The sequence below is a fragment of the Bombina bombina genome, chromosome 2 (assembly GCF_027579735.1).
Source record: "Bombina bombina isolate aBomBom1 chromosome 2, aBomBom1.pri, whole genome shotgun sequence".
NCBI classification, from domain to species: Eukaryota; Metazoa; Chordata; class Amphibia; order Anura; family Bombinatoridae; genus Bombina; species Bombina bombina.
Window position 1 is genome coordinate 469,577,866 of NC_069500.1, and position 14,108 is coordinate 469,591,973.

Consider the following 14,108-nt stretch of genomic DNA (forward strand, 5'->3'; position numbering starts at 1 on the left):
ACAGTACTGTAATCAGACATGTAATAATTGTGGTTTTAAATAAATATACACTAGTATTTTCTGTATTCTTAAATGCAGACAAGACTGACTTACTTGTGGTAAAAAAATAAAAAATTATATATATATATATATATATATATATATATATATATATATATATATATATATATATATATATATATATATATATATATATATATATATATATATATATATATATATATATATATATATATATATATATATATATATATATATATATATATATATATATATATATATATATATATATATTTCTGATACCTTTATGTTCTGCAAATATAATGTTTTTAGTATAGGTACAAATCTCCAAATCCAGAATTCTTTTTGAAATCCAGACTTTATTATATACTTTAAAAAATAAATAATAAGATTATATATATATATATATATATATATATATATATATATATATATATATATATCTTATTATTTATTTTTTAAAGTATATAATAAAGTCTGGATTTCAAAAAGAATTCTGGATTTGGAGATTTGTACCTATACTAAAAACATTATATTTGCAGAACATAAAGGTATCATAAGTCTTCAAAAAGTGAAATATGAGTGCTCAAATGTGTTATATGGAAGTCGGCATTGCAATAAAAAAAATATATAGCCTGAGGAAACAGCCCTTGCTGGGCTGAGAAACGCGTTGCTTTGTTTTTAATAAAAATATGGTTTTATGATACACTTGCTTTCTTCTGGGACCTTTATTTTGTGTGTTTTTGAGAGGCCTTTTACCTATGCCCGAGTATAGTCTACTGGGCGACTCAGAGGTCCCAGCTTTCTGTGACTGCACCTGTAGGTGCGCTACATCTTGTAGGTACAATCATTAAGTGAGATTGCATCACCTGTTCCTACTGTACTAGGATATTGTAGCTGTGCTTTATCACTGACAGGTTTCATTGCCTTGCCCACTGACCATCTCTTCGGGTGCCTGGACGTTTGGCACACAGTGAGCTGGGCCACTGATATTGATCCAGTCTGCTCCGCTTGCACCATTGGGTGCTTCACCTTTGTGAGTACCCATTTTGCATTAACCTGTATAATCCTTTTTATAGACGTTACTAGGCCATATTGGCGCCTGTGTTTTTATTCTCTCAAGATGCATATGTGCACAGCTACCAATCACAAGCTCGCACTCAGAAGTGCTTTGCTTTTTAAACAAATGATAAATCTGAGAAGAATAGAGGAGAACTGAGGATTAAATTGTGTCTTAAAACTTAATTCTCTATCTGAACATTGAAATTTTAATATGGACTTCCATGTCCCTTTAATGACAAGGACTCCTCAGTACCAGAGCTGGACAACAGAAGAAACTTTTTTTCCCCCCAAAAAAAAAAGCTATAAGGAATAATCACATTAGCATATTAGTGGAAAATGGCATATTTGGGTATACATCAGTCAGATATATAGATATATTTTTAATTTACCTATTTTTACTGGAAATCCTGGTGGGAACTGCAGTGTAATGAAGTCACGAAGATGAGCAAAGTGAGAACTTGTTCTTGCCATGAGATCAATTATGGGAGTCACTTGCTCCACTAAGGAGAGTGGAAAGTCTTCACACATCCACAATGTCCCTTTAAACCTGGATATACAGTTGAAATATGAAAGTTGACCAATATATTTTAATAAAATCTAAGGAAGACCACAAAATAATAATACATTTCTAGAACAGCACAATACAATGTTTTTTACTCAGAACACACATTTTAGAAATGATATTAAAGAACAAAGTACACTTTTAGATAAGCAGTCTTAAACATGCCATATATACACATGTTGTTTCCACATATGGAGCTAATTAATGATTATCTTATGAGCTACCAAAAAAAGTTTAATAGTAGTAGGAAAAATAAACCACATAAAAACTCTAGAATACCTCCAGGCCCGATCTTGGACAACCTTTTTCTAGAACAGTTCCAGAGTAAACCTAGAGTCTCACATTTATCTCTGGAGAGAAAACTTCATATACAGGTAGCCCTCAGTTTACACCGGGGTTAGTTTCCAGAAGGAATGGTTGTAAATTGAAACCCAGTTTATAATGTAAGTTAATGGGAAGTGGGGGAGTTAGGTTCCAGGCCCCTCTCAAAATTGTCATAAGTAACACCTAATACATTATTTTAAAAGCTTTGAAATGAAGACTTTAAATGCTAGACAGCATTATAAACCTAATAAAATAATCACACAATACAGAATATATCATTAAACTAAGTTAAATGAACAAAAACATTTTCTAAACAGCATTATAAACCTAATAAAAACATAATTTATGTAAGAACTTACCTGATAAATTCATTTCTTTCATATTGGCAAGAGTCCATGAGCTAGTGACATATGGGATATACAATCCTACCAGGAGGGGCAAAGTTTCCCAAACCTCAAAATGCCTATAAAAATACACCCCTCACCACACCCACAATTCAGTTTAACGAATAGCCAAGAAGTGGGGTGATAAGAAAGGAGCGTCAGCATCAAAAAAATAAGAAATTGGAATAATTGTGCTTTATACAAAAAAATCATAACCACCACAAAAAGGGTGGGCCTCATGGACTCTTGCCAATATGAAATAAATTAATTTATCAGGTAAGTTCTTACATAAATTATGTTTTCTTTTATGTAATTGGCAAGAGTCCATGAGCTAGTGACATATGGGATATCAATACCCAAGATGTGGAGTCTTCCACTCAAGAGTCACTACAGAGGGAGGGACTAAAACAAAAACAGCCATATTCCACTGAGAAAATAATCCACAACCCAAAAAGAAGTTTATTTTCACTCTTGAAAGAAAAAAAAACTTAAATCAAAAAGCAGAAGAGTCAAACTGAAACAGCTGCCTGAAGAACTTTTCTACCAAAAACTGCTTCCGAAGAAGCAAATACATCAAAATGGTAGAATTTAGTAAATGTATGCAAAGAGGACCAAGTGGCTGCTTTGCAAATCTGATCAACTGAAGCTTCATTCCTAAAAGCCCATGAAGTAGAGACTGATCTAGTAGAATGAGCTGTAATTCTCTGAGGCGTGGTTTGACCCGACTCCAAATAAGCTTGATGAATCAAAAGTTTCAACCAAGAAGCCAAAGAAACAGCAGAAGCTTTCTGACCTTTCCTAGGACCAGAAAATAAAACAAATAGACTAGAAGTCTTCCTGAAATTTTTTAGTAGCTTCCACATAATATTTCAAACTCTTACCACATCCAAAGAATGTAAGGATCTCTCCAAAGAATTCTTAGGACATAAAGGGACAACAATTTCTCTACTAATGTTGTTAGAATTCACAACCTTAGGTAAAAATTGAAAAGAAGTCCGCAAAACTGCCTTATCCTGATGAAAAATCAGAAAAGGAGACTCACAAGAAAGAGCAGATAGCTCAGAAACTCTTCTAGCAGAAGAGATAGCCAAAAGATAGCCAAAAGGAACAACACTTTCCAAGAAAGTAGTTTAATGTCCAAAGAATGCATAGGTTCAAATGGAGGAGCCTGTAAAGCCCTCAGAACCAAATTAAGACTCCAAGGAGGAGAAATCGACTTAATGACAGGCTTAATACGAACTATAGCCTGTACAAAACAGTGTATATCAGGAAGTACAGCAATTTTTCTGTGAAATAAAACAAGGAACTTGCAGACAAACCCTTATCCAGACCATCCTGAAGAAACTGCAAAATTCTAGGAATTCTAAAAGAATGCCAGGAGAATTTATGAGAAGAACACCATGAAATGTAAGTCTTCCAAACTCTATAATAAATCTTTCTAGAGACAGATTTACGAGCTTGTAACATAGTATTAATCACTGAATCAGAGAAACCTCTATGACTTAGAACTAAGCGTTCAATTTCCATACCTTCAAATTTAATGATTTGAGATCCTGATGGAAAAACAGACCTTGAGATAGTAGGTCCGGCCGTAACGGAAGTGGCCAAGGCGGGCAACTGGACATCCGAACCAGATCCGCACACCAAAACCTGTGTGGCCATGCTGGAGCCACCAGCAACACAAAAGACTGTTCCATGATGATTTTGGAAATCACTCTTGGAAGGAGAACTAGAGGCGGGAAGATGTAAGCAGGTTGATAACACCAAGGAAGTGTCAGCGCATCCACTGCTTCCGCCTGAACATCCCTGGACCTGGACAGGTATCTGGGAAGTTTCTTGTTTAGATGAGAGGCCATGAGAAAACACATCTGGATGGAGGGACCACTCCCCTGGATGTAAAGTCTGGCGGCTGAGATAATCCGCCTCCCAATTGTCTACACCTGGGATATGCACCGCAGAGATTAGACAGGAGCTGGATTCCGCCCAAGCAAGTATCCGAGATACTTCTTTCATAGCTTGGGGACTGTGAATCCCACCCTGATGATTGACATAAGCCACAGTTGTGATATTGTCTGTCTGAAAACAAATGAACGGTTCTCTCTTTAGTAGAGGCCAGAACTGAAGAGCCCTGAGAATTGCACGGAGTTCTAAAATATTTATTGGTAATCTCGCCTCCTGAGATTTCCAAACCCCTTGTGCTGTCAGAGACCCCCAAACAGCTCCCCAACCTGAAAGACTCACATCTGTTGTGATCACAGTCCAGGTTGGGCGAACAAAAGAAGCCCCTTGAACCAAACAATGGTGATCTATCCACCATGTCAGAGAGTGTCGTACATTGGGATTCAAGAATATTAATTGTGATATCTTTGTATAATCCCTGCACCATTGATTCAGCATACAAAGCTGTAGAGGTCTCATGTGAAAACGAGCAAAGGGGATTGCGTCCGATGCTGCAGTCATGAGACCTAAAACTTCCATGCACATAGCCACTGAAGGGAATGACTGAGACTGAAGGTGCCGGCAGGCTGCAACCAATTTTAAACGTCTCTTGTCTGTTAGAGACAGAGTCATGGACACTGAATCTATCTGGAAGCCTAAAAAAGGTGACCCTTGCCTGAGGAATCAAGAAACTTTTTGGTAAATTGATCCTCCAACCATGTTTCCGAAGAAACAACACTAGTTGATTCGTGTGAGATTCTGCAGTATGTAAAGACTGAGCTAGTACCAAGATATTGTCCAAATAAGGAAACACCGCAATACCCTGTTCTCTGATTACAGATAGTAGGGCACCCAGAACCTTTGAAAAGATTCTTGGAGCTGTTGCTAGGCCAAATGGAAGAGCAACAAATTGGTAATGCTTGTCTAGAAAAGAGAATCTCAGAAACCGATAGTGTTCTGGATGAATCGGAATATGAAGGTATGCATCCTGCAAGTCTATTGTGGACATATAATGTCCTTGATGAACAAAAGGCAGAATAGTCCTTATAGTCACCATCTTGAAAGTTGGTACTCTTACATAACGATTCAAAATTTTCAGATCCAGAACTTTTCTGAACAAATTTTCTTTCTTTGGTACAATGAATAGGTTTGAATAAAACCCCAAACCTTGTTCCTGAAGAGGAACTGGCATGATTACCCCTGAAGACTCCAGGTCTTAAACACACTTCAGAAAAGCCTGAGCTTTTACTGGATTTACAGGAATGTGTGAGAGAAAAAATCTTCTCACAGGAGGTCTTACTTTGAATACTATTCGATACCCTTGAGAGACAATGCTCTGAATCCAATGATTTTGGACCGATTTTATCCAAAAATCCTTGAAAAACCTTAATCTGCCCCCTACCAGCTGAGCTGGAATGAGGGCCGCACCTTCATGCGGACTTAGGGGCAGACTTTGGTTTCCTAAATGGCTTGGATTTATTCCAATTTGAGGAAGGCTTCCAACTGGAAGCAGATTCCTTGGGAGGAGGATTGAGTTTTTGTTCCTTATTCTGACGAAAGGAACGAAAACGGTTAGAAGCATTAGATTTACCCTTATGTTTTTTATCCTGAGGCAAAAAAACTCCTTTTCCTCCAGTGATAGTTGAAATAATAGAATCCAACTGAGAACCAAATAAATTATTACCTTGGAAAGAAAGAGATAGTAATCTAGATTTAGATGTCATATCAGCAGTCCAAGATTTAAGCCAGAAAGCTCTTCTAGCTAATACAGCTAAAGACATGGATCTAACATCAATTTTGATAATATCAAAAATGGCATCAGAAATAAAATGATTGGCATGTTGCAGTAAGCGAACAATGCTAGATATGTCAGAATCCAATTCATGTTGCGCTAAATTTTCCAACCAGAAAGTTGATGCAGCCGCAACATCACCCAAAGAAATAGCAGGTCTGAGAAGATGACCTGAATATAAATAGGCCTTCCTTAGATAAGATTCAAGCTTCCTATCTAAAGGATCCTTAAAGGAAGTTCTATCTTCCATAGGAATAGTGGTACGTTTAGCAAGAGTAGAAATAGCCCCATCAACTTTGGGGATCTTTTCCCAAAACTCTATAGATTTTGCTGGTAAAGGATACAATCTCTTAAACCTTGAAGAAGGAATAAAGGAAGTACCTGGCTTATTCCATTCCCTAGAAATCATATCAGAAATAGCCTCAGGAATAGGAAAAACAACTGGAGAAACCACAGGTGGTTTAAAAACAGCATTTAAACGTTTATTAGACTGAACGTCAATAGGACCGTTTACCTCAATATCCAAAGTAATTAACACTTCTTTTAATAAAGAACGCATATACTCTATTTTAAATAAATAAGTAGATTTGTCAGTGTCAATATCTGAGGACGGATCTTCTGTTTCAGATTGATCCTCATCAGAAGAGGATGAATTATTATGTTGTTGGTCATTTGAAATTTCATCAGCTAAATGAGAAGTTTTAAAAGACCTTTTACGTTTATTAGAAGGTGGAAATGCAGACAAAGCCTTCATAATAGATTCAGAAACAAATTCTTTAAAATTTACAGGTATATCATGCACATTAGAAGTTGAAGGAACTGCAACTGGCAATGTACTATTACTGATAGAAACACTATCTGCATGTAAAAGTTTATCATGACAGCTATTACAAATGACATTCGGTGGAATAATTTCTACAATTTAACAACAAATGCACTTAGCTTTGGTAGAACCGATATCAGGCAGCAAAGTTCCAGCAGAAACTTCAGAGACAGGATCGGATTGGGACATCTTGCTCAATGTAAAAGAAAAAAACAACATATAAAGCAAAATTATCTATTTCCTTAAATGACAGTTTCAGGAATGGGAAAAAATGCAAAAGCATAGGCCTCTTGATAGAAAAGAAAGCAGGAGGCAAACATGAATGGGGTATTGAAATAATGAAAAAAATTTGGCGCCAAGTATGACGCACAACGTAACGTAAACTTTTTTGGCGCCAAAAGTGACACACTTGCGTCACTAATGACACTGCTGTGTGAAAGGTCTCGGAAATTACAAAGTTGCGTCATAAACTTATTTTTTCACGCCAAAAAAAGTTAGCGCCAAAAATGACGTAATAAAGTCTAGCATTTGATGCACCCGCGGGCCTAAAACTCGCAATTGCAAAAAGTAGTCAAATTGAAAAAATTACTAAACCCCAGGTAAGAAAAAAAATTCTTAAAGTGTTTACATTCCCAAATATGAAACTGACAGTCTGCAGAAGGAAATACATGAACCTGACTCATGGCAAATATAAGTACAATACATATATTTAGAACTTTATATAAATGCATAAAGTGCCAAACCATAGCTGAGAGAGTGTCTTAAGTAATAAAAACATACTTACCCAAAGACACCCATCCACACATAGCAGATAGCCAAACCTGTACTAAAACAGTTATTAGTAGAGGTAATGGTAAATTGAGCGTATATCGTCGATCTGAAAAGGGAGGTAGGAGATGAATCTCTACGACCAATAACAGAGAACCTATGAAATAGACCCCCGTTAGGGAAATCATTGTATTCAAATAAGTGATACTCCCTTCACGTCCCTCTGACATTCGCTGTACTCTGAGAGGAATCGGGCTTCAACAATGCTGAGAAGCACATATCAACGTAGAAATCTTAGCACAAACTTACTTCACCACCTCCATAGGAGGCAAAGTTTGTAAAACTGAATTGTGGGTGTGGTGGGGGTGTATTTATAGGCATTTTGAGGTTTGGGAAACTTTGCCCCTCCTGGTAGGATTGTATATCCCATATGTCACTAGCTCATGGACTCTTGCCAATTACATGAAAGAAATAATCACACAACACAGACTTCACTTGCATTTTTCTGCAAACAGTTCTTTCTATGCATTCCAATATGGACTGAGTTATAGACAGGACGATCTTGTTCCTTTGAAATCTGCTTGATAGCTCAGGTCTGGTTAAACTGATTCATTTCAGCTTGCTTGGCTTTGCTGCAACACAAGTGGACAGCTCCACCTACTGGCTATTTTAATAAATGCACTGCTTCTCAATGCTTTTCAATAGCAGTCACATGACTGGAAAAAAAGGTTGTTATTCTGAAACAGTGTAAATTGAACCGTTGTAAAACGAGGGCCACCTGTATTTAATTTTTAGCATTATCCTCTGTCAACTATTACAATGGTATTTCAGTTATTGTAAGTAGCAGATATTTTAAAAGGAGACCCAGTTAAAGTAATGGTAATAAAAAAACATTGTAGATGCAGTTAAGTTAACCCAGTAGCAGAGGGGACTGCAGTTTTAGCCTTTCTGAGAGCCGTGGGGTTAACCGCATCTGCTACGTATTTGAGCCGTTTCTCAGAGGAGCAGGATATTGTGTGAGAGGTTCCATAATGTTTACATACCCTAAGTTTCAGACTACAGACGTCCCTAAGGGGAAATATAAGTAAGTGGCTTTCTCTCCTGTTCATTCCTGCATGTGCTCTGCTTTTAGATTGATCGGCTGCTTATGAAAACAGAAAATGAAAGTAAAAACAGCCATTTTACAAATGTGTGCTAAAAGCAACCACTAGATGGAGCAGGTTTGCAAGAAATCACAAACTAATCAATATTACAGCCACTTCTGAGGATTTTTTTATTTAGCAAAAAATCGCGAACTCTCACAGTTTTAAAATCGTGGCGATTAATCGCGGTTTTAAATCGCATATGCGATTAATCGTGCAGCCCTAATCTAAATACATCCACTCTGGAGAGTTGATCTAATACATCTCATCAGTACCGTGAAGTTCCTTAATGGCTTTTAAAAACAGAATTTATGCTTACCTGATAAATTACTTTCTCCAACGGTGTGTCCGGTCCACGGCGTCATCCTTACTTGTGGGATATTCTCCTCCCCAACAGGAAATGGCAAAGAGCCCAGCAAAGCTGGCCATATAGTCCCTCCTAGGCTCCGCCTACCCCAGTCATTCGACCGACGGACAGGAGGAAATATATATAGGAGAAACCATATGGTAACGTGGTGACTGTAGTTAGAGAAAATAATTCATCAGACCTGATTAAAAAACCAGGGCGGGCCGTGGACCGGACACACCGTTGGAGAAAGTAATTTATCAGGTAAGCATAAATTCTGTTTTCTCCAACATAGGTGTGTCCGGTCCACGGCGTCATCCTTACTTGTGGGAACCAATACCAAAGCTTTAGGACACGGATGAAGGGAGGGAGCAAATCAGGTCACCCAAACGGAAGGCACCACGGCTTGCAAAACCTTTCTCCCAAAAATAGCCTCCGAAGAAGCAAAAGTATATAATTTAAAAAAAATTTGGTCAACAGGAACCTCATTCTTGAAGGCCCATGTGGAAGCCACAGCCCTAGTGGAGTGAGCTGTGATACTTTCAGGAGGCTGCCGTCCGGCAGTCTCAAAAGCCAATCTGATGATGCTTTTAAACCAAAAGGAAAGAGAGGTAGAAGTTGCTTTTTTACCTCTCCTTTAACCAGAATAAACAACAAACAAAGAAGATGTTTGTCTAAAATCTTCAGTAGCCTCTAAATAGAATTTTAGAGCACGGACAACGTCCAAATTGTGTAACAAACGTTCCTTCTATGAAACTGGATTCGGACACAAAGAAGGTACAACTATCTCCTGGTTAATATTTTTGTTGGAAACAACCTTCGGAAGAAAACCAGGCTCAGTACGTAAAACCACCTTATCTGCATGGACCAGATAGGGCGGAGAACACTGCAGAGCAGATAACTCAGAAACTCTTCTAGCGGAAGAAATTGCAACCTAAAACAAAACTTTCCAAGATAATAACTTAATATCTACGGAATGTAAGGGTCCAAACGGAACCCCTTGAAGAACTGAAAGAACTAGATTAAGACTCCAGGGAAGAGTCAAAGGTCTGTAAACAGGCTTGATTCTAACCAGAGCCTGAACAAACGCTGAAACGTCTGGCACAGCTGCCAGCCTTTTGTGAAGTAAAACAGATAAAGCAGAGATCTGTACTTGCAGAAAATCCTTTCTCCAAACCTTCTTGTAGAAAGGAAAGAATCTTAGGAATTTTTATCTTGTTCCATGGGAATCCTTTAGATTCACACCAACAGATATATTTTTTCCATATATTATGGTAAATTTTTCTAGTTACAGGCTTTCTAGCCTGAATAAGAGTATCTATTACAGAATCTGAAAACCCACGCTTTGATAAAATCAAGCGTTCAAACTCCAAGCCGTCAGTTGGAGGAAAACCAGATTCGGATGTTCGAATGGACCCTGAATAAGAAGGTCCTGTCTCAAAGGTAGCTTCCATGGTGGAGCCGATGACACATTCACCAGGTGTGCATACCAAGTCCTGCGTGGCCACACAGGAACTATCAAGATCACCGAAGCCCTCTCCAGATTGATCCTGGCTACCAGCCTGGGAATGAGAGGAAACGGTGGGAATACATAAGCTAGGTTGAAGATCCAAGGTGCTACTATTGTATCCAATAGAGTCGCCTTGGGATCCCTGGATTTGGACCCGTAACAAGGGACCTTGAAGTTCTGACGAGAGGCCATCAGAACCATGTCTGGAATGCCCCATAATTGAGTTATTTGGGCAAAGATTTCCAGATGGAGTTCCCACTCCCCCGGATGCTCCTCCATCGCCAGGGAACTCCTTGTTTCCCCCTGATGGTTGATATATGTAACAGTCGTCATGATGTCTGATTGAAACCTTATGAATTTGGCCTTTGCTAGTCAAGGCCAAGCCTTGAGAGCATTGAATATCGCTCTCAGTTCCAGAATGTTTATCGGGAGAAGAGATTCTTCCCGAGACCATAGACCCTGAGCTTTCAGGGGTTCCCAGACCGCGCCCCAGCCCACCAGACTGGCGTCGGTCGTGACAATGACCTACTCTGGTCTGCGGAAGCTCATTCCCTGTGACAGGTTGTCCAGGGTCAGCCACCAACGGAGTGAATCTCTGGTTATTTGATCTACTTGTATCGTCGGAGACAAGTCTGTATAATCCCCATTCCACTGTCTGAGCATGCACAGGTGTAATGGTCTTAGATGAATTTGTGCAAAAGGAACTATGTCCCTTGCCGCAACCATCAAACCTATTACTTCCATGCACTGCGCTATGGAAGGAAGAAGAACAGAATGAAGTACCTGACAAGAGCTTAGAAGTTTTGATTTTCTGGCCTCTGTCAGAAAAACCTTCATTTCTAAGGAAACTATTATTGTTCCCAAGAAGGGAACTCTTGTTGACGGGGACAGAGAACTTTTTTCTATGTTCACTTTCCACCTGTGAGATCTGAGAAAAGCTAGGACAATGTCCGTATGAGCCCTTGCTTTTGACAGAGACGACACTTGAATCAGGATGTCGTCCAAGTAAGGTACTACTGCAATGCCCCTTGGTCTTAGCACCGCTAGAAGGGACCCTAGTACCTTTGTGAAAATCCTTGGAGCAGTGGCTAAACCGAATGGAAGTGCCACAAACTGGTAATGCTTGTCCAGAAAGGCGAACCTCAGGAACCGAAAATGTTCCTTGTGGATAGGAATACGTAGGTACGCATCCTTTAAGTCCACCGTGGTCATGAATTGACCTTCCTGGATGGTAGGAAGGATCGTTCGAATGGTTTCCATTTTGAACGATGAAACCCTTAGAAACTTGTTTAGAATCTTGAGATCTAAAATTGGTCTGAATGTTCCCTCTTTTTTGGGAATTATGAACAGGTTGGAGTAAAAACCCATCCCTTGTTCTCCTAATGGAACAGGATGAATCACTCCCATGCTTAACAGGTCTTCTACACAGTGTAAGAATGCCTGTTCGAAGATAATTGAGACCCGTGGAACCTTCCCCTTGGGGGTAGTTCCCTGAATTCCAGGAGATAACCTTGAGAAACTATTTCTAGCGCCCAAGGATCCTGAACATCTCTTGCCCAAGCCTGAGCAAAGAGAGAAAGTCTGCCCCCCACCAGATCCGGTCCCAGATCGGGGGCCAACACTTCATGCTGTTTTGGTAGCAGTGGCAGGTGACTTGGCCTGCTTACCCTTGTTCCAGCCTTGCATCGGCCTCCAGGCTGGCTTGGTTTGAGAAGTATTACCCTCTTGCTTAGAGGGTGTAGAATTTGAGGCTGGTCCGTTTCTGCGAAAGGGACGAAAATTTGGTTTATTTTTAGCCTTAAAAGACCTATCCAGAGGAAGGGCGTGGCCCTTTCCCCCAGTGATGTCTGAAATAATCTCTTTCAAGTCAGGGCCAAACAGTGTTTTACCCTTGAAAGGGATGTTAAGCAAAAGCGCTCTGCTCGCCACGATAGCAAACCCTGAATTATTCGCCGCTAATCTAGCTAATTGCAAAGCGGCATCTAAAATAAAAGAGTTAGCCAATTTAAAAGCTTGAACTCTGTCCAAAACCTCCTCGTACGAAGATTCTTTATTGAGCGACTTTTCTAGTTCTTCGAACCAGAAACACGCAGCTGTAGTGACAGGAACAATGCATGAAATTGGTTGTAGAAGGTAACCTTGCTGAACAAACATCTTTTTAAGCAAACCCTCTAACCTTAAATCCATAGGATCTTGAAAGCACAACTATCTTCTATAGGAATAGAAGTGCGTTTGTTTAGAGTAGAAACCGCCCCCTCGACCTTGGGGACTGTATGCCATAAGTCCTTTCTGGGGTCGACTATAGGAAATAATTTCTTAAATATAGGGGGAGGACAAAAGGTATGCCGGGCCTTTCCCACTCCTTATTTACTATGTCCGCCACCCGCTTGGGTATAGGAAAAACATCTGGGGCACCGGAACCTCTAGGAACTTGTCCATCTTACCTAATTTCTCTGGAATGACCAAATTGTCACAATCATCCAGAGTAGATAATACCTCCTTAAGTAGTGCGTGGAGATGTTCTAATTTAAATTTAAAAGTTACAATATCAGGTTCTGCTTGTTGAGAAATTTTTCCTGAATCTGAAATTTCTCCCTCAGACAAAACCTCCCTCCTGGCCCCTTCAGATAGGTGTGAGGGTATGTCAGAACAGATATCATCAGCGTCCTCTTGCTCTTCAGTGTTTAAAACAGAGCAATCGCGCTTTCTTTGATAAGTAGGCATTTTGGATAAAATGTTTGCTATAGAGTTATCCATTACAGCCGTTAATTGTTGCATGGTAATAAGTATTGGCGCACTAGATGTACTAGGGGCCTCTTGTGTGGGCAAAACTGGTGTAGACACAGAAGGGGATGATGCAGTACCATGCTTACTCCCCTCATTAGAGGAATCATCTTGGGCAATATCATATCTATGGCATTATTATCCCTACTTTGTTTGGACATTATGACACAAATATATCACATATATTTAAAAGGGGAGACACATTGGCTTTCATACATATAGAACATCGTTATCTGATGGTTCAGACATGTTAAACAGGCTTAAACTTGTCAACAAAGCACAAAAAACGTTTTACAATAAAACCGTTACTGTCCCTTTAAATTTTAAACTGAACACACTTTATTACTGAATATGTGAAAAAGTATGAAGGAATTGTTCAAAATTCACCAAAATTTCACCACAGTAACTTAAAGCCTTAAAAGTATTGCACACCAAATTTGAAAGCTTTAACCCTTAAAATAACGGAACCGGAGCCGTTTTTACATTTAACCCCTATACAGTCCCAGGAATCTGCTTTGCTGAGACCCAACCAAGCCCAGAGGGGAATATGATACCAAATGATGCCTTCTATAAGCTTTTTCAGTGGTTCTTAGCTCCTCACACATGCATCTGCATGCCATGCTTTCCAAAAACAACTGCGCATTAGAGGCGCG

At 39.2% G+C, this 14,108-nt stretch overlaps 1 protein-coding gene across 2 annotated transcripts in view; it reads right to left on the reverse strand.

Annotated features, from left to right (window-relative positions):
• The window catches only part of ANKRD13A (ankyrin repeat domain 13A), a 115,543-nt gene that overhangs the window by 53,998 nt on the left and 47,437 nt on the right, over positions 1 to 14,108 (reverse strand). For both annotated transcript variants that reach the window (XM_053702094.1, XM_053702095.1), the window contains exon 11: positions 1,473 to 1,630. In XM_053702094.1, coding sequence (XP_053558069.1) covers positions 1,473 to 1,630 — 158 coding nt within the window. The remainder of the gene's footprint in view (positions 1 to 1,472; positions 1,631 to 14,108) is intronic.